The sequence below is a fragment of the Thalassophryne amazonica genome, chromosome 5, assembly GCF_902500255.1.
Source record: "Thalassophryne amazonica chromosome 5, fThaAma1.1, whole genome shotgun sequence".
Taxonomy (NCBI): domain Eukaryota; kingdom Metazoa; phylum Chordata; class Actinopteri; order Batrachoidiformes; family Batrachoididae; genus Thalassophryne; species Thalassophryne amazonica.
The window spans coordinates 52,547,401-52,569,031 of record NC_047107.1 but is presented as its reverse complement, the minus strand read 5'-3'; the positions used below and the strand labels follow the sequence as shown (position 1 = coordinate 52,569,031).

The following is a 21,631-nucleotide window of genomic DNA, read 5'->3' as shown; positions in this document are numbered from 1 at the left end:
TCTTAGAATCCTGGCTGAAGTCACACACACTGAAGCCCTGTTAGTAAAATCCGTTGCCATCAGCAACATATCTCGTCAGTCAGGTCTAATTCTGTACTCAACATTAATCGCGCTTGACAAGCACTTTTCCAGTCTGTGGAGGAACCAGAAGGAATGTGCCACAGTGAGTATGACCACTCAGCAAATTCACATTTAACATTTCACTCCTCCCTCTTGAACAAAATGAATTATACATCCTCTCCTCTCCCACACTGATCCACCCAGACTAAACGTTAAATGATTCGACCGCGTCTGGTGACTCCCGGGACACCATATTGTTTTCATCGCATCTTTCTGACCAGTTTCCTCACGCCCTTTGTTATGTGAAATAATCTAAGGGCCTCCTTACATTCTATTCATCACAACAGAAAGAAACAGAAGGTGACATTGATTTAAAAAAAAGCATCTGTGCCTTGAAGGGGTAAAAAGAGAATAAGACAGAAAAGAAATAAAGGCTTCAAATGAAACAGGCGCGGTTGTCCCCCTCCCCTTGTCAATGCCATGTCTATTGAAAAGCGCAGTGGTAATTAAATTCCAGCAGGGGATAGGGGCAACTGTGCAGTGTGCTGACGGGGGGGCTGCCCTGACATAAAGATGACACAATTCAAGGGGACAGAGGGGGCGCCAGGCAGAAAAGCAGAGAGGGTGACTAATGTCGTTTGTTCACGTACACTGCCAGATTCATGCGAGTCAATCTTCATGACATTTAAGAAATAAAAAGTGATGGATATTCAAAACTCCTGAATACCACAATGACCTTTTCCCAAATCAGGGATATTCTAAACAGATCAGTCTTCAGTATCTGCAGCATATTTTGAAATGCTCAGGAGGATGAGTGATTAGGTGGAAAAGAATTGGGTAAAGATGTTGTGTGCGTGTGTGTGTCATTACAAATGTGTGACTCACAGAAGGACGCTGGTTGTTGATTCACTTTATAGTGACGCTAATCCAGAGGCTCCACAGAGGCCCCACACTCCTGCTGCTCCCCCCCACCACCACCACCATCACCACCACCCCATCCTCTGTTAGCAAAAACAAGGCAGACATTTACTCACTCAGCACAGAAACGAACAAAGCATGCCGTGTAGAACGCTGAAATAAACCCCAACAGATGCAGAGGCACATTTATTCACAAACCATTAGCAGACACTTAGGTATCATTTGAATATTCTGAATTAAAACTACTAAAACTGCTTTCATTTTTAAGCACATGATCTGTGTTATAAGAAAAGTGGAGCACATTTTTTTAAAGCTGTTATATCATACAATGAGAAGCATACATTACATTTTACTTTGATGATTTTACATTATAATGGGCCGTCAGCGTACACCTCAAACACTGAAAAAAAGAAGGTATTTTTCATCACCAGAAAAGATTAATGACTGATAATCATATAAATCATTAAGATGGGTCAGCTCTGCTGCTTTTATACATTTAGATGGTGCTGCAAATTAATTCTGGCAATGCTTAACTTCCACATGAATCAAATTATCAGAAGCACTTTACATCAAATCACCCCATTCCACAAAACAATTTTTGAAATTTTGATGCCATCTACTGGACAAAAAGCTCAATACAGAAAACGCAACAAAACTGTACCCGAAGGACAAGCAAATGTTTGAAATGAGAAATTTCATCCAGTAGCAGCACCGATTTTGTGCTTTCCAACTGTAATAAAGAAAAACTAGTAATTCAGTGGAAAAATGCAGATGTTTACATCAGCTGAATTGGAAAAACGTCTGTAGCCAACACACTCAGCATTCAGTTCCAAGATCTTGAGGCAACACTCACAGGTTGATGTCAGTAACGGTTTAAAATTTCCAGAACTTCCTCCTTAACAGAGAGAAGAGCGTGCTGCTGAACACCTGGACCACCAATACTTGTTTCCCAGCAGTCAAAGCCGCAGTCTTTCAAGTCTTGTACCATGCTCTGGAGAACCGAGCCATCTGTTTCTAGCAAAACAAACAAGTCATGTGTCAGGCACTTACAAAGAAAAAAATGTAACTGAACACATGTGGATGAAGGCAGTGATAGACACAGTTCAGTTAATCAGCTAACAGCTAAACAGCAAAGCTAACGTATTCATTATCAGATCAGCTTTTCAACTAACTTTGGAAGCCATTAGCAGACCAGTTAGCTTCCACTAAATTTAGTTCTGCAAAGTAAAGCCAACTAACATTTTTATGAGTTTAAAAGTTAAAAATGTTTGTAAACCTTAAAGTCGTGTGTGTTCCTGTTGGAGCTTATACACTAATCCAACAAGCAAAAATGACATGAGCCCAAGGCAAAGAGCATTTACTTTGGGGGGAAGGGGGGTGAGAGACAGACAGACCATCTCCTTGGTCTTGCCCTCTCTGCACAGATGCCACATTGGCTGTGTTGTCCAAACATTTCTGGACATGGCAAGACTTACAGTTGTGATTAAAGTCTGCTGTGTACAGAGTGAACAGGTAGGGGTCGAGAACAGTCCCCTGTGGAGCCCCAGTGCTGCTCGCCACTGTCCCAGAGACACAGTTCTCCAGACTGACAAACTGTTTTCGTCCTGTCAGGAAGTCCATAATCCAGGCACTGAGGGAGGGAGCCACCCCATCTTTCTGAGCTTCTCTCTCAATAAGAGAGGCTGGATGGTTTTAAAAGGGCTCAAGGCCAAGCCAGAGTAAATGCATTAATTAGATTAAAATTATTTTCCATGTGTATTTTTATGTCTTCATTCTTCTTAATTCTACATTCTAAATTGTGTGTTGAATGAAAACTGCTGTTTAATTTCATTCGTTCATTTTATTATTTATGTACATCTTGATCAGGGGCAGCAAGGTGGCCTGTGGCCTTTCTGTGTAGAGTCTGCATGTTCTCCCCGTGTTTGTGTGGGTTCCCTCTGGGTGCTCCAGCTTCCTCCCACATCCAATGACATGCAAGTTAGGTGAATTAGAAACTTTAAATTGACCATAAGTGCAGGTGTGAATGTGTTTGCCTGGCTATATGTGGTCCTGTGATAGGCTGACGTAATGTCCAGGGTGTACCCCGCCTCACGCCCCATCACTGCTGGGATAGGCTCCAGCGCCTCAGTGACCCTTAACTGGAGTAAGTGGGTTTAGAAAATGAATGGGTGGATATCTTGATCATCTTATCTTGGCATGCTAAACCTTTTTGGGAACCTCCATGTTTGCGCTTCAGCTCTTAAGGTCTGTTTTTTAGGGTTTTAGAGATTAAAAAAAAAATCAAACATGAAATCATACCAAAAAAAAAGTTAGCCATTAACAGTAGCTTCTGGTAAATGTTTCAGCAACTGATTGGTTTAGTTAATTTTTCAGTTAGCAGATTATTGGTTACTGAAGCTAACTTTTAGACTCTGCCCACCACTGGCTGAAGGTGAAAATGCCAAAATGCTCTTTAGATGTGATCAGATCAAACATGTGACATGTGCTTGCTTTAAAGGGAAGAGGAACTGGTTTGGAAACAAACAAGAGGTTAGCACTTGACACAGCTGTGCAGGAATATAGTTACAAATTTAATGTTTATTTGAATTTCTGAATAGTCATGACAAACTAGACTGGATGTCTTTGGTATTAGGTCTCTTCAGAGGATCCAAGGTACCGCCGCTGGAATGACTTTGTGTCAAACGAGTTTGAGGACTTTAGAGTTGACGGGTATTGGAGATAAACACAAGCATTTGTTTACAGAACAACTAAAAAACACTTGGAAATTTACTTAAGGAATTTTAAACATTACAGTTTAGGAAGTATTGGCAGCCACCAAAGTCACAGTTTCTTTGCTTTTGTTTTGTTGCAAAGAATAATTTAAAAGTTTGTTCATAATCTTTTGCACTCTACTACCTGCAAATGATCTTCTCATCATATCCTGTCACTCAAATCATTTCAGAATAGATCACTGAGGGAGTGTTTGAAGAAAACACAGTGTTTGTTGTCAGCAGGAGCCTGACGGCTTGAGTCAACAAACCTCCCACATCAAGCTGAATTTATTATCAGGCAAATCATTTGAGGATGGAATACAGCCTAAAAACTGGGGATCAAAATCTCTTATATGCATCAGCTGAAACAAACAAATCAAACAACTGGAGCAGCACCCACTAGAGTGCAAACAGTACCTTAGCCAGGGATCAGAGATTTTCTGGGAACTCCTGGAACTCTATCTGATTATCACTGTCATGTTTTAGCCCTGGACCGGCCCAGAATCTGCTTTTGTCCCCCAGTCTTTGTCCGTTTCCCTGTTTTGGTCCTTCTGTCTGGCCCTGAGTGTTCATTTTCTGTTTCTTACACTTTGGTCTTGGTTTTATGATTTGTTACACTTCACCCGCGTTGTTTGGTTCTAGTTTAGTCTCTGTTTCCTATTTAGTCATTCTGTATTATCAAGTTAGGTTTTGAGAATTATGTCACACGTCAGCCACTTATTGAGTTCTGTTCTAGTTTAGATCCAGCCTTTAATTTTCTGTTGTTCTGTTTCTGCCTTTTCATTTGTTTATTCGATTTCTCACATTTGGATTTTAGGTATCATTATTTCCTAATCGTTTAACATTTGTTCTGTCACATTCCTCTTTTTTGCTGCTTTGGTCTGACACGCCCACCCGTCACTCCACTCTTGTCTCTCAGCCATGCCTTCTTTCCTGCACCTGTATCTCATCACGCCCTGATTATCCTCTGCTTTTTAACCCCTTGTCTTCCACCACTCACTGCTAGTTCGTTGTGCATACTGCCTCGTTCCAAGCCTCTCGTGTGTTTTCTGCCATAGTTTGATTTCTCGCCGTGTATGACCCTCGCCTGTTTTGATCTTGCCTTTTGCCTGAGTCAGTTAATCTTAAATACGATCTGTCATGAGTCAAACATGTTACTTTATCATAACAGTGCAAGCCTCATGCAAGATCCAACAGATTCAGTCATATATGTGGATGAGCAATTCTGGAGAACTTCCCGGATTTACCAAATTTTGTGTATCTTGGATTTTCACGTAGGTGCACACATCTATGAGTGGTTAGGACCTGTAGTACGAGTCCTGTGCAGTTAGTCTGCTGTCATCCAAGCCCATGTTTTCAGTAACTGCTGAAATATTTCATACATTACACACTTTAATATCATATCATTCATTTAAAATGATATTCCTTTAATAGTCCCACAGTAGGTAAATATGCAACATGCTCCACTCTGTTTAGACACTTTTGACATTTATGGGCAAGGCACATAGACTTATATGGTACACTGGGGTGTTATTTATTCTGTCACTATCCACATGAGCCCAGGTTTAGACACAAGTGGCATTTGACAATCACATGTCATTTACACAGCTCTGGCATGACAAGTTCATTGGAACTGATCGTACTAAAAGATTAAATAAAACTCAGAGAAATTAGCACAAATGTTACAGCAAGTAACCCAATGTATCGTATAAATAGAGGTATCCAGAAACCGGAAATTTCTGGACAACTTTAATTGATTATCTACACTCAACAAAAATATAAACGCAACACTTTTGGTTTTGCTCCCATTTTGTATGAGATGAACTCAAAGATCTAAAACTTTTTCCACATACACAATATCACCATTTATCTCAAATATTGTTCACAAACCAGTCCAAATCTGTGATAGTGAGCACTTCTCCTTTGCTGAGATAATCCATCCCACCTCACAGGTGTGCCATATCAAGATGCTGATTAGACACCATGATTAGTGCACAGGTGTGCCTTAGACTGCCCACAATTAAAGGCCACTCTGAAAGGTGCAGTTTTGTTTTATTGGGGGGGATACCAGTCAGTATCTAGTGTGACCACCATTTGCCTCATGCAGTGCAACACATCTCCTTCGCATAGAGTTGATCAGGTTGTCAATTGTGGCCTGTGGAATGTTGGTCCACTCCTCTTCAATGGCTGTGCGAAGTTGCTGAATATTGGCAGGAACTGGTACACGCTGTCGTATACACCGGTCCAGAGCATCCCAAACATGCTCAATGGGTGACATGTCCGGTGAGTATGCCGGCCATGCAAGAACTGGGACATTTTCAGCTTCCAAGAATTGTGTACAGATCCTTGCAACATGGGGCCCTGCATTATCCTGCTGCAACATGAGGCGATGTTCTTGGATGTATGGCACAACAATGGGCCTCAGGATCTCGTCACAGTATCTCTGTGCATTCAAAATGCCATCAATAAAATGCACCTGTGTTCTTCGTCCATAACAGACGCCTGCCCATACCATAACCCCACCGCCACCATGGGCCACTCGATCCACAACATTGACATCAGAAAACCGCTCACCCACACGACGCCACACACACTGTCTGCCATCTGCCCTAAACAGTGTGAACCAGGATTCATCCGTGAAGAGAACACCTCTCCAACATGCCAAACACCAGCGAATGTGAGCATTTGCCCACTCAAGTCGGTTACGACGACGAACTGGAGTCAGGTCGAGACCCCGATGAGGACGACGAGCATGCAGATGAGCTTCCCTGAGACGGTTTCTGACAGTTTGTGCAGAAATTCTTTGGTTATGCAAACCGATTGTTTCAGCAGCTGTCCGAGTGGCTGGTCTCAGACGATCTTGGAGGTGAACATGCTGGATGTGGAGGTCCTGGGCTGGTGTGGTTACACGTGGTCTGCGGTCTACGGTTGTGAGGCTGGTTGGATGTACTGCCACATTCTCTGAAACGCCTTTGGAGACGGCTTATGGTAGAGAAATGAACATTCAATACACAAGCAACAGCTCTGGTTGACATTCCTGCTGTCAGCATGCAATTGCACGCTCCCTCAAATCTTGCGACATCTGTGGCATTGTGCTGTGTGATAAAACTGCACCTTTCAGAGTGACCTTTTATTGTGGGCAGTCTAAGGTACACCTGTGCACTAATCATGGTGTCTAATCAGCATCTTGATATGGCACACCTGTGAGGTGGGATGGATTATCCCAGCAAAGGAGAAGTGCTCACTATCACAAATTTAGACTGGTTTGTGAACAATATTTGAGGGAAATGGTGATATTGCATATGTGGAGAAAGTTTTAGATCTTTGAGTTCATCTCGTACAAAATGGGAGCAAAACCAAAAGTGTTGCGTTTATATTTTTGTTGAGTGTATATATCTATATAACACTGAAAACACTGGCATGGCATGTTCACTTGGATAAACTGTGTGTTTAGCAGAGTTCAGTACAAATATATGGGACAATGAACACTACCTGGTCTCACCAGGGTGATGGCACACCCCCCTCCACCTGCACCTGTTAGCTTGCTGTGAAGCCCTCTTGCTAGTGTGATCCGGCACACTGTGTCCAGAGCTGGGTGTCCCACACCCATCACTATCAGATGGTGCTGATTAATGTCAATGAGCTCCTGTAAGTGATATGGTACAATTATCGTCAATACCTGTCTGGTGTTATGTATTTGTAACACAAAATTTGTTTGCAAAAATTAAAAATGTTCTGTACCTCCAGAATATTGTAATGCTCTCCTGTTATAGGCTTGCAGGTCATCTCTGAGAGGACTTTCTCACAAGTACCAGATATGGCATCAACCGAATCAAGCACAGGCCACATGATAGAGGGAAACTACATGAGGAAAACAGAAAGAAAGAAATCAACAATCTCAGCTTTGTCATGAAATCAATACTATTAACTTGAAATTTAAACATTAACATGCATGCATGTGTTTCCCATTTTTTCAGGAGATCTACATTTTCCTCTGTGAAGGTGCTCCTTCAAATGAAGTAGGTGGTCCTTGCTGGGACCTGGGTCATGTAAACGGGGACGGTGGGGCAATGGTCCATATATCCACACTCCTCTACAGCTGTCATGGCAATTTGGTCATGGTGGAGAAGGCTGCCATAATAGATTTTACCTCTGCATGTCTTTTTGATAGACTATCACAGGTATCACAGAAAGCCTGTGTAAGACTCAGCATTGACTGAAGAACTAACTCGTATGTAACCAACATAAATGTCTGCTACCCCAGAAAATAGCAGCAATAATCTTCTTGGCTGACCTTGGTGGCTCAGGCTTCTTATTCTATAGAGATTCAAGAGCAACATAAGCAGTTTACATCACAGCATACTGATCTAAAGCAGAACAAACAGTAGTAGGGATTTTTGCTACCCACATATCTCAACAGTGGCATTCATGTCTCTGGGAACCAGCCTTTGAGGTCAAGAAACATCTTGGGTGAATTATAAAGTAATCAAATCGCTGGACAAAGTCAAAATCTTAAAATGTCCTAGTGTTTCTGGACTATAGTCAGAGCAAAAACCCAAGATGATGATAGGATGTTTTAGGTACTAGGTCTCTCTAGAGATTCCTTGAGTAACCTTGGCGTGAGTGAAACTCAGATGAGGTGTACTAATTGCATTGTGAGGGAACATCGGGTCTGACACTATGGCCATGTGGTGTGCTTCGCTGAGCATGAACAAGCATGCATGTGCCTCAGTGCCAAGGAACCCCAGCAACTGTAAAAGCAAGGAGATGACTACATTTCACCTGACTGCAACACAGAAATGGAAGCTTTCCTGAACTAGGGAAAGAACACGGGTTTCCCTGAGTGGTTGCCAAGCCAGATGAAGGGTGTTTCCGTACAGTGGTGAGTGCAGTGAACTATAACATGTAGAACTAGCACATTAAGTCAGAGCACACCTAACTTGTGATTAAATGTGGGCCTCATTTCCCAATGTTATCTTAAGGTTAAGATACCCCCACCCACCCCAATAACAGTATTGGGATCATATTTGCCTTGCAAAGTTTGTGGAAATAAACCTCTGGGTACTGTTTGTTCTTTGTGCTTTCTTGGAAACCATTGGTATCTTTCACAAACCTTGAAGAACAAATAATGATCTAGCCATATCTAGTCCAGTTCTCTGTTCTGTTGATATTCCAAAAACCATCTGGTGAACTTTGGTCTCAGTTTGTGTTGGGTAATACCAGGCCAATTCGCATTACATGGTTGAATTAAGACAAAATCCTTATTTCTAAGTACATACAGATAAAGCTGTGTTTCTAATGATTGCACATGCATATTCATGGATTCTTTGTCACATCCCATGCTCAACGGTGCGGGAAATCATATTTCTATTGTCAGTTCTCCAGATTTCTGCTGAATGTGCTGTATTTCCCAGTGGCAAAGCTCACCACCATCACACCAGAAGTAGACAATAACAGATGGCACCAGACGCAGCTATTTTACACACTGTGCTTGGCTTTAAAAAAAATTCACTTTTCCCTGTCACACATACTTCCAAAACATAAATAAAATCAGTCGTTATATGATGGAAAGACTACACACAAACATGGTCTATAAAATGGCTGGTTTGACTTTGGTGTTGCTACATTCTGATCACAACACTGCCACAACACCATGGCGGCCACTCTGTCTTGAAGAACAAATCTGCACACCTGCTGGTGTCACCAAGGCAACAGCACACAGGGGTGCTGGCTAAGAGTTTAATTTCAATATTTTATGAAGGCATTCAACAGCAGGCTCTCGAGCATCTGACATGTAAAAGTACCACCCATTATATTAATTACAGTGTCGGGAAGTATCACACAAGGGAGGAAGAAACCGTTTAGTACCTTGTTAATTTTGTCCTTCACCTTGGCAACAAGTACCTTGGTGCTTCGTGGTACTTTGGTGTTAGTGAGAAGGATTCTTAGCAGTGGCACCCTGCAAGTAAAGGAGGAAATTAAAGTTCATGTAGCAGTACTGTTCAGGTGCTGTGAGAATGCATTAGTGCTACTTTATGTTGTAATCTGTGAGGAAATACATTTTAAACAATTTACTATAAAATTCAATATATAGGAGTTGACAGTACTGGCTTAGTGGTATTATCTTCCCATCCAAGAACCTCAGCATGCCACCTACATTAGGGAGAATAAAATCATTAAACAGATAATCAAACGATAATCATCAGTAGCTTTAAAATACTTAGGTGTTCCTTAAAGAGCTTTGTGTGCCCATAGAGACAAAAGGTGGCATAACACCATATGTACCCTACCATATGTTTGATCATTTCAGGCCTTACCCCACGTCCCAACAGCGTTGTCTACACCTGAAGGATTGCCATGGATAATCATCTCACCTTGGAAAGCCCAGCTGTTGATCAACTCCATATCCTCCTGGCACCACCTACACTTAACAAAATGCATTGAGTTTCATCAACTTCTTTCTTCAGATACATCGACTTCTATTAGATCCACTAGATGGCAGTAGCTTAGCTTATGGCAAGCTAAAAGTGGACACACTCATTTTGGCTGAACAACTATACAGTTTTTGTATATTCTGTGTTAGTACGTTCCCGCGGCCGACGTGCTTGATGAATTCCTGCACAAAAAGTAGTTCCCAAATAATGCTGTATTTGCGATGACAGTGCGTTTTCATGGGTAACAAAAACATAAGGAGTATATTTGGCACAAGAACTTGTGTATCTAGCGTGTTTTTACACCTAAATGATTATGTAGCAAGATGAAGTCCGGATTGAAAAGACGTTCCCACTAGCTTGGCTAATGGGGAATTCCCCTTTGGGTGACCTGGTAGAATTCTGGTCTTTAGTTCAAGCAGTCCGGGGTTTGATCCCACCACCGTCCCAGCCACAAAGGTCCTTTGGTCACAATTATAAGTCAATATACTCGCACTCATCCAGCAGCATCTTCTCACATTAGCAAATTCAGTGCTGAGTTAGGAGACAGTAGTCCGGCGAGCTATCCCATAATGCCAAAATAGCAGAGATGTCGCTCCAGCAAGAGCGGCACACTGAGCAGGGTGCGTGAGCTGTTGCTAGGCAGCCTCCATCTTGCATAGCGTTATTAGGCATCGTCAGGCATTAGATTAAATAGAAATAGATGATTCGCTGACTTAAACTCGGATTAAAGTGATCTGAAAATGCCGTTTTGTGCAGCGTTTGGGTGCTGCGACAAGCTGACAAAGGATTGTGGAGTGAGCTTTCATGTGTGTATTATATGTAATATAAATGATGTGGGGAAATTACTAAAATTGCTGAATAAAGGTTAAAAAACGATGGATTTTTGTGTTGATCTATATTCTGTAAAATAGTGACTTATGTTTTACTGCCCGAATGTTTTGTCATGATAAATATCTCACCATTCGTTTAGCGATTCAATTAGAAGTCTAAGTTTCAATTTATCCCTTTTTTAATTAGCCTCAGTTTTTTCTTCACATCAGGTTTTCCATCCTGAGATGTTCTGTAAGAGCAAATTCATAGAATGGAAATGTTTTTCTCTCAGATTGGTCAGTCATATGACAGTCACTTTGACATTGTATATTCTACTAATATAAGAATATACACGAATGAGATTCATTTCTCTATGATATACTACATATCCCAATGTAGTGCTTTCAGATCCCGCTGGAGTGGAGCGCACACTATCAGAGTTAACAAACAAGAGGAAAACATCAGTACCGACAGAAGTGGCCGGTGTCATGCCAAAGTAGTTATCCCCACCAGGAATTGTATCCCCTGACGCTAACGTGGCTGTTTCATTTTATTTATTGTACTTGAGTTCTGCGTACAAGCGGGGCCACAGGTGGGTTAAGCGCAGTCTTTATATTAATATCTTTAATATGATGCCAGCGCGTGAAGCTCTTAGTTTCACCCCTGATTATTTCCCATCTTTAACTTCATAATGAAATTAATTAAGGATCAGACGAGTAGCTCGTGTCACGGCAGATACAATGTGTTCATATATGTTTCTGTTTGACAAACTGATTGTATTATTTTCTGTCTTGAAAAAGATAATGACTTCAGTGGTCGGGATAGCATCAACAAAATTCATAACTCTAGGTGAACTCTGTACATCATCTGAACTGGGGCTAACAAATTCATTCAAGTCTATTGTACAAATAGTGTGATCATCTTCCATATTTGTTTTAATAAACAGTGGCTGTACAAATGTGGGACTGTTTTTGAATAAATGTAACAGCACGGTAATAGCATGGAAAATGCAGATTTATGGTGAAAAACATTGATCATGCCCACAATGATTTCTATTTATGTCTGGTTGTTAGACGCTAACCAAGATGGCGGCGCTCTGGCAACAGCCAGTGAATGAGCAGATCACCCTGGATCTCCAGCTAGTGAGTAAATAGAAATCGATGATTGGGAAACACTGTTTGAGAGTAAATCATGATCTCTCCAGTGATTTCTTTTATTGCCAGAAAACACTGCACAGTTTCCTTGGGCTCACCAGACAGATGTAATTGGAATCTTGGGGGTAAGTTTGTTTGGGTTTCTCACTGATACTTCACTGGCCCTGACAGCTCTTTGGACTTCTTGTTGATAGTTAACAGCTACAGATCACAAATGCAAAATTTTAAATAAACTCTACACCTGTTATCAACTTACAAATGCAATGAGGTGGGGGGCAATTTTGCTACAAAGCATCTGAGTAAAGTCCAATTATATTTGGGCCCTTAAAAATAGGGGTCCATACTGTTGTAATTCCTACAGTGTTTGCTTGATTTTTTTTTGTCAAAAAATATTAAGCTGGTAGTTTGCAATTTGGGTTCACATTCAGTGTCCTTTCAACTCTAATATGCTGTAATTGACATATTGACTTCTTCATGATTCAAATATTTATGTCCTAACTGTATAAGCTTAGAATTAAAACTAGCGTGTTGCCCGTGGGTAGTGTTGTGAAGTTGGCAACTTTTTTGCTAAATCTGGAGACTTTCCAAATCCTCTGGACAACTTATTTTCTCAAAAGCGACTAGCGACAAATCTAGCTACTTTTCCTGGTGTCATTGCAGACTTTCCTGGTGTTTGCCGACTCAAAAGTGAAAGCACGCATACAATCTGTTCTCACTGAGGGGCAGTGAGTGCTGCTGTGGGGTCCCCACCGCCTCATAGTAGTCACAAGCAGTCAGTACAGTGTACTTGTTCACTCTTGTCAGCTAATATCCCTTAATTGTTCAAAAATATTAGTCTTATCAACTTTCGTTTTCACACGTTAATCCTTGACCCAAAATACATAAGCATACCAAACGGCAAATATCAGCTCTCCCCAGTTTCTCCATGATCAAAGCCAATACACATGCATACATGCAAACAGAGGCCACTTGGCTATTATAATATAGGAAGTCCACAATATTCCATTCATTTCAAAACTCTTTTTAAATTGCTTCTGGGAATTACAAGTCATACACATGACATGATTTTTTGTTTTAGTGAAGTACACTTTTCAGTGCATAGTCTTCGGGATTCTTCAACATGTCAGTGCAGTAATCCCAATGGACACCTTCCATTAATGTAACATCATTACCTTACAGTGTGATTCCAGTCTTTGAGAGGAGAAGGAATAGTTCCTCTTGCACAGAGCAGGGCTGCAGCAACACATACATTGTATGCAGCACTTGACCCGAGTCCTGCTCCAGTTGGCAGCTCAGACCAAACAGATACAGTCAGACTGGGCAACTCTCTGAAAAAGAAAAAAAAAAGTATACATATATGGAAATTTAAAAAAAATACATATATACATATTTGTGTACTGCACATGCAACTTAATGCTGTTGCAGATTTAGAAAATGAATGAATTATCTGAACCCTGTGGCATAACTAGCACTAAGCAGAAAATACGTCTGTATTGGAAATATATATTGAAGGAGGGGCTCACAACACTTTCATATATGAAGCCGGATTGTGTTGTGCCTCACAACAGCAATGTTTTTCAATGACATAACTAACATAACTAAGTTGTTAATTCAGGAAAAACAGATGGTTTACTTTTTTCCTCAATTGAATGCATTACACTTCCAGCAGTGATGTAAACACAGAAATTTCCACAATTTGGATCAAATTCCAGTAAGTACTTAAGATGAATATCTTGTACCTCGTGTATGCAACATGTAAATATACTGCATTCGGGGGCGGCTGTATGGGAGGGGGCTTTTTATTTTAAATGCTCTGTGTTAGTGCTGAGTACATACACATGCACACAAGGAATCATTTTTATTTTGTAAGCCTCCAACAATTCACCTTAGCTGCTGTGGCTTTATCCATTGCTCTGAAAGCATCACCCAGTATTAAAGTAATTCATAGATGGATACTATGTATTCATTCTCTGTGCAGTTTGGTCACTTTTCTTCAGATGTGGCCCCACTGACCTGTGGAGTCCCTCAAGGCTCCATTCTAGGCCCTATTCTTTTGTATATGTATGTTGCCCCTTGGTGATGCTTTTTGAAAATGTCAAATTTCTTTCCATTGCTTTGCTGATGATGTCCAGATTTACCTGCCACAAAGGTCGTTAGGTAATGACCCTGTGCAGCCATTATTGGGTTGTTAGAGTGAGGTCAAATCATGGATGAGCGGTAATCTACTAAATTTTAATCAATCCAAGACAGAGATTATCCTGTTTGAAGGAAACACTTCTACACCCTGCTCTGCTGATATCCTAGGCCCCTGGAATACCAACATTCAGTCCTGTGTAACGAACCTTGGGGCCATTTTAAGTTTGACAAAAGAACATTTCAAAGATATCATTAAAAGCCAAAAATTACCATGGCATTCATGCCCATGATGAGTGTATGAAAACTTTCAACCACAATTGTGAGTGGTCAGATCACTGCTCACACATAGCTTTTATCTTTTAAACAAAGCATTTGACTTTTTTTTTAATTGTTGTGGTGTCTATGCGTAGCTGACACTACATCAGCATGCATTCTGGGGGGGGGGGGGGGGGGGGGGGCACCTTGACAATCCTTCATTAGGACCCGGTGTTGGCTCATTATGCCACTGTCTGTACCCCAAAGATTACATGATTATGAACACACACACAGATACACCACAAACCTACTGACAATGTCTGTCAAGGAAGCTGCTTTGGAAAGACACAATACTCTAAACTAATTGCACAGCTCATCTCTTGAGGGGAAAACACATCCGGAGTTGTTAAAGGCTGAAGTGTGGCGCATTGCCAGACTCTCATTAGTGGTCATCCTGTCAGAACTCATCACCTCTCTCCAACATGCCAGCACCGCATCTGCCTCGATTAAACCTCCTGACAAGCTGCACCCCCAATGTTCCCGACCATCTTCATGGTTCCTAGCTGCTACAGTCACCAAACCTAACATCCGGTCTGCCTGTCTCCCTTCATCATCTTCATTTCCAGGTGGACAGGTTTTCATAGTGCCATGGAAATGGCCCTTACCTCCTGTACTCACCAGCATGAGAAATAAGTCTATTTTTCAAACAAGAGAACCATGTCAGAGCAACAAAGGACATTACTTGGAAATGCAAACTGGTTTCATAATGATGCCAGTACACCCACAATTTTACTGTTTGATGCTGAATGAAAATAGAAGCAATCGCTTCCAGAAGACATCAAAATCTGAAATACTTCAAGCCATCTGATAAGCCTCATTATGCAAGGTTTAACTACAAATTGTAACTCTCACTCAAACACATGATCAGTTTTAGTAGCTTATTCCATGCTGGAGGAGCACATACATCACAGTTACATCCGACAGGCACTCATTACCAGTCCAGCAGAGGTCTCAAACTGGTGGCCTGAGAGTAAGATACAAACTATGGCTTTACAGATTTTGGCTTCTCCCTTTTTTCCTTTTGTTTTATTGGGATCACCACAGCAGAGCCAATATGGCCATATGCATCCTGATTTGGCACACATTTTACACTGGATACTCTTCTGTTTGGGAAGCAAGCACACCAGCTACTTGCGCCACCTGATAACAAACTATCTCATTCGTTATAATTCATACAACCAACATGATAGTCTTCTTTCCATATCGTAGACCTGTAAGGTCAAAGCACTCATCTGTGATGGCAACATACAACAGGACAATTAATTTTATTTCTCATGTCCCAATTCAGTTATTTGATTAATTTTTAACTATTGGGATTTGTTATGAATCTTATCTACATGAAGCGGCAAATGGACTGCAGTTCCATAGCACTTTCCATCTGAAGCAAAGCACTTTACAATGATGTGTCAGATTCACCCATCCATACATACACTGATGTGAGTGTGTATGTGTGCAAGGCACTCAACTGTAAACTGGGAGCAACTTGGGGATTAAGGACATTGCAAAAGGGCCCTGAGTGATTTTCCAATCTGAAGGGAATTTAAATTGGGGATTTTCTGGTGTCAATCTCACGCAGTACTGATACAGAAATGAAGGCTGAATTGGACCCATCTCGTTGGAACCCTGATGCCACACCAGATGGCTGTGACACCTACTCTTTGAACAGTGGATAGCCTGTGTGTTCTTAATAGTCCACTCTATAAATGTGATAAAACAGATATAAATGTGATAAACCCTATTACTCCTTTGATTTTAATTTTCCAGTCTGATGAACTTGCTGACTCAGTTTTTATGGGACAGGCTGGTTACCCAATGTCAGTATGGAACACCACCACTTTTAAATGAATGAGAACGACTTGTATGACTGCTACCTAAACATTTGCTACTGACAAATTTTGAAAATATATGTATGGAACAGGCAAAAAAAAAAAGAAAAAAAAGACTGCCATTCTCAACTGCCATCATAATGGTCTTATCTCACCTTGATCCAAACAGGCCCAGGTAGATACAGAGAAAAGATAAAACAGCCACGTTGCAACCATCCAGGTTTCCACTGTTTCTGGAGCCAAATTCATGCAGTCTCTTCATAAGTTCAGGATCCAGACGTTTGTCCGCCTCCCTATTACCTATTAAAATTAAGTTACAAGACCAATAACTGAAATCACAGCAACTATAATACAATCTAATTTTGACCTAACTCCATACTACAGTCGATTCAATCTAGTCACTCACTGCATACAAACCTAGGCTTTTACAAAGCCTAGGAAAAGCACTACAGGTGTTGTCACAGCCACTGAGTTACTAATGCAGTCCATTTCACTGGGACTCTAATCTTGACATCATGTTTGTCAAATAGCCCGTCAGTGTGACCACTGGACTATATATGGTTGTTTAGCTCCAACATTTCTATTACTGCATGTTCTGTCAACCTTGTGTTTTTGTTTTTCTTGTCAGTATGGTTAAAGCAGATGGCCACCTCACTGAGTGTGTCTACTTGACATTTCTTCCTATAATGAAAAAACACTGGAGTTTTTCCATAGCACGGTCACCAATGTGCTTGCTCAAGGGGTGGGTAAAGTCTAGACCAGTGTTTCTCAAACTTTTCAGATTAAGGACCACTTAAACAATGGAAAAAAAAAACAAGAACAACTTGCAGACCACCTAATTCCCCAAATATCCAAAAACAATAGGTCTGCTTACCACTCCAACAGCATATTACAAATTACAACTTAAACATTGTAAAATGGCCATACCTGGCATCACGTTTGTCAATTGTATGTTTTTGTGATGCTAACATCACAAAGCATGTAATTCAAAACCAAATTTTTGGATTTACATACAAGTTGATTTAACAACGACAATAGCCCACATATTCTATGATCTATTAGACTTTGAAATCATTTTTAAACATTGAGAAACACTTTGAAGTTAGAACGTGACACTAATACAAATGTGTTATTCTGCCAATATGCCCAAGGACAACTAGGGGTCGCTCATGGACCACCAGTGTCCCACAAACCACTCTCTGGGAGAGAGTGGTCTAGACTTTACACATGTATAGCACATTGAGGTGACCTATGTGATGATTTGGTGCTGTATAAATATAAATAAACGTATAAATGTATAAATTGAACCATATATCATTCCTTACCAAAGTTATCAGGAAGAAGCTGCTTCAGTTCAGACAGGTCCCAGCATTGGAATGTATCTATATTTGGGAGGTTGATGCAAACTTTACCAGTAGAGGTGGATTTCAACCGGAGGTATGTTCTCAGATTTAAAGCCACTGCAAGGGCCACCTGTGACATCAAAAATGATAATATTTACTATGTTTCATATTTTTCACATTTTTACATTATTGCACAAGGCACAACACAGTAATATTTGAATGTGACCTCCTTCTGACTTAGAACATCAGCAATTTGGCATGTCTCTTAATCCAAGTCTCAACATTCTGGAGGGAATTCAATAAAAGCGATATGTAATCTCTACTTTAAGGTGGCATATCACTGTAGTAAACAGTAAACAGTAAAGTGTGAAAAACTGATTCAGAAAGTTTTTCATTCAGGATTCATCTTTAAAAGAGCAGATTTACTCCTTTACTTCTTAAAGAATTATTTTTTCATTTTCTTTTTATTATTTTTGTTTATGCACTAATGACACCCGATCAAATTACTTACGTGAGAACTTACGTGGCAATAAAATTGATTTTGATTTGACAGTCAAATCAGTTCAGATTTAGCTCTTGTTCAAACAAGACAATTAGGGGTTATACTGTTTTTTGTTGTTGTTGTTGTGTTGTTGTTTTTTTAATAAATATGCAATCCCACTCAAAAAAGTTAAGCTAAACTGTCAACATGACAAAACTGACAAAACATGACAACATGACTCTGCCTGAATTCTTACTGGACTAAAGGTACAGTGTGTCATTTTTAAAGAAGAGAGCAAATGCTATGTCCATCAAATATTAATGTGTTTTTAAACTTTTCAATGTTATTTATTTTCTTAACATAGACAGAAAAATACAAAAAAGAACTTTGATATTACAACATAAGTGTAATTTTGTTTGTCTATTATTCTTGCTTTCAATGCATCTAAAACCATTGAAATTTGAATTTTACCACCCACACAGGAGAGAAGCAATTTATGAAAAAGTGTAATTTCAGTACTTCCACAGTAGCATGCCCCAGACACCCTTAGGTGGCATGCGCCATTGCCTTTGGCACGCTTTACGCGGCTCGCGCCTGCAGCGCTCGCTTGTCCGGACAACCAGCTTTTCGTATAGGACAAGTAAACTGCCAGGGTTACTGTCCTACGGACAAGTACACTAAAAAGCTTAATGTCAGAGCCTGGTGTTCTTTGAACATTCATCAACTTTTTGGAAATGTGTTGCAAGCATCCATTTCAAAATAAACAAATATTTGTACAAAAACAACAAAGTTTATCAGTTTGAACATTAAATATCTTATCTTTGTGGTTTATTCAGTCGAATGTAGGTTGAAGAGGATTTGCAAATCATTGTATTCTGATTTTATTTAAATTTTACACAACGTCCCAACTTCATTGGAATTGTGGCTGTATTTCACTCTCCTTTGATTCAATTAAGCACAAAATCTGTTTCTGATGGGTGGCACATGTGCTATTCAGCGTATTCAACCCCGCCCACTCTTACAACAGAGGCTTAGGACTTCCGGTGAGCAATGTATTCAATATAGAAAAATGGAAGTCATTACATGGGTAGAAACAAAAACCTTTTTGAAAAGCTCAAAAGGAATGACTGGCTCACCCACAGGTCATAACAGAGTGGGAAGATGACATGAAAAAGTGGCCCTCAGTCATGTATGCCGATAAATACTACTACTACTACTTTGTGTTGTCACTCGGCGTGGACAGTTTGGCTATAAGGAACTATAAAAGCACCAAAGCCTATCAACATTTACATAGCGGTAAAGTTGTCCGTGTTCTGTTGCATAAAGAACAGGGAAATATTGTTCTTAAAGCCAGTGTCAGCCCAAGTCCAGCCAGCACATCCTCTCACTTGGCCTGGGTTGGGACGGTCCTGCAGTCATGCCACTACATTACTGTGGAAGGTATCTTAATTTGAACAAAACATGACTTTATATCTACCACAAATATTATCTCAGCTAGGTTACATTTCTCTCAGTAAACAGTAGTGTAATGTCCTCTCGATGCCCTGTGTTGTGATTTGTTATGCTAAGTAGCTAATATTTGGACAGTTAGAAGCCTGTATTTTAGGGACACTACTGAAAATAAATTGTAAATGATCACATTATGGTCATGTTATGCCTAATTTTAGAAGCTAGACACATTTTAGGCACTGAATTGATTATAAAAGTTGTTCTATTAGTTTAGAGTTCACCTCAAGAGAGAGCAGCTAACACTGTGACAAGGACTTTGATAGAAATTAGCTTTTTGCTGTTGCTGTCTGCTCCTGTCCAGAACTGTCCTCTTCAACCTATATTCAATTGAATACACCACAAAGACAAGATATTTAATGTTCAAACTGATAAACTTTGTTTTTGTGCAAATATTTGCTCATTTTTAAATGCATGCCTGCAACACATATCAAAAAAGTTGGGAAGGGGAAACAAAAGGCTGGGAAAATTGATGAATGCTCAAAGAACACGTAATTGGAAACAGGTGAGTGTCATGATTGGGTATAAAAGGAGCATCCCCAAAAGGCTCAGCTGTTCACAAGCAAAGATGGCGTGACCATCACCACTTTGTGAACAAATGCGTGGATAAATAGTCCAACAGTTTAAGAACAATGTTTCTCAACGTTCAACTGCAAAGAATTTAGGGATTCCATCATCTACAGTCCATAATATAATCAGAAGATTCAGAGAATCTGGAGAACTTTCTACATGTAAGTGGCAAGGCCGAAAACCAACATTGAATTGCCCGTGACCTCTGATCCCTCAGGCGGCACTGCATTACAAAACCAACATCATTGTGTAAAGGATCTTACCAAGTGGCCTCAGGAACACTTCAGAAAACCACTGTCAGTTAACACAGTTTGTCGCTACATCTACAAGTGCAAGTTAAAACTCTACCATGCAAAGTGAAAGCCATACATCAACAACATCCAGAAATGCTGCAGCTTTTTCTGGTCCCAAGCTCATTTGAAATGGACAGATGCAATGCGGAAAAGTGTGCTGTGGTCTGATGAGTCCATATTTCAAATGTTTTTGGAAATCATGGACGTGGCGTCCTCTGGACAAGAGGAAAAAGACCATCCAGATTGTTACCAGTGCAAAGTTCAAAAGCCAGCATCTGTGATGGCATGGGCATCTTACACACCTGTGACGGCACCATCAATGCTGAAAGGTACATCCAGGTTTTGAAGCAACACATGCTGCCATCCAAGCAACGTCTTTTTCAGGGATGTCCCTGTTTATTTCAGCAAGACAATGCCAAGCCACATTCTGCACGTGTTACAACAGCGCGGCTTCATATAGTAAAAGAGTGCGGGTGCTAGACTGGCCTGCCTGCAGTCCAGACCTGTCGCCCATTAAAAATGTGTGGCGCATTATGAAGCGCAAAATACAACAACGGAGACCCCAGACTGTTGAACAACTGAAGTCGTGCATCAAGCAAGAATGGGAAAGAATTCCACCTACAAAATTTCAACAATTAGTGTCCTCAGTTCCCAAATGCTTATTGAGTGTTGTTAGAAGGAAAGGTGATGTAACACAGTGGTAAACATACCACTGTCCCAGCTTTTTTGAAACGTGCTGCAGACATCCATTTCAAAATAAACAAATATTTGCAAAAAAACAAAGTTTATGAGTTTGAACATTAAATATCTTGTCTTTGTGGTGTATTCAATTGAATATAGGTTGAAGAGGACTTGTAAATCATTGTATTCTGTTTTTATTTACATTTTACACAATGTCCCAACTTCATTGGAATTGGGGTTGTATTATATTGGCCTTGATTTATTTCTTAAATATATTGAGAAGTTGCAAAGTCAGCGACAATTATTGGAAAAAATAACTGCTGCACAATCCGATTTTATACAGGCAACTTAACT

General features: G+C 40.4%; 1 protein-coding gene across 2 annotated transcripts in view; it reads right to left on the bottom strand.

Annotated features, from left to right (window-relative positions):
* Positions 1 to 1,127: 1,127 nt before the first annotated feature.
* mvk (mevalonate kinase) overlaps positions 1,128 to 21,631 on the bottom strand; it is a 40,681-nt gene continuing 20,177 nt past the window's right edge. The window contains exons 2-11 of one of the 2 annotated variants that reach the window (XR_004560740.1): positions 17,729 to 17,876; positions 16,559 to 16,703; positions 13,299 to 13,454; positions 10,046 to 10,149; positions 9,836 to 9,881; positions 9,597 to 9,687; positions 7,470 to 7,589; positions 7,221 to 7,374; positions 1,765 to 1,992; positions 1,128 to 1,702 (exon numbers count right to left, since the gene is read on the bottom strand). Coding sequence is in view for 1 of the 2 variants with exons in the window: in XM_034170239.1 (XP_034026130.1) it covers positions 1,841 to 1,992; positions 7,221 to 7,374; positions 7,470 to 7,589; positions 9,597 to 9,687; positions 9,836 to 9,881; positions 10,046 to 10,149; positions 13,299 to 13,454; positions 16,559 to 16,703; positions 17,729 to 17,876 (1,116 nt within the window). In the remaining variant the exon portion in view is untranslated. Of the gene's footprint in view, positions 1,993 to 7,220; positions 7,375 to 7,469; positions 7,590 to 9,596; positions 9,688 to 9,835; positions 9,882 to 10,045; positions 10,150 to 13,298; positions 13,455 to 16,558; positions 16,704 to 17,728; positions 17,877 to 21,631 lie in introns of both variants that reach the window. The other variant, XM_034170239.1, reaches the window with a different exon arrangement.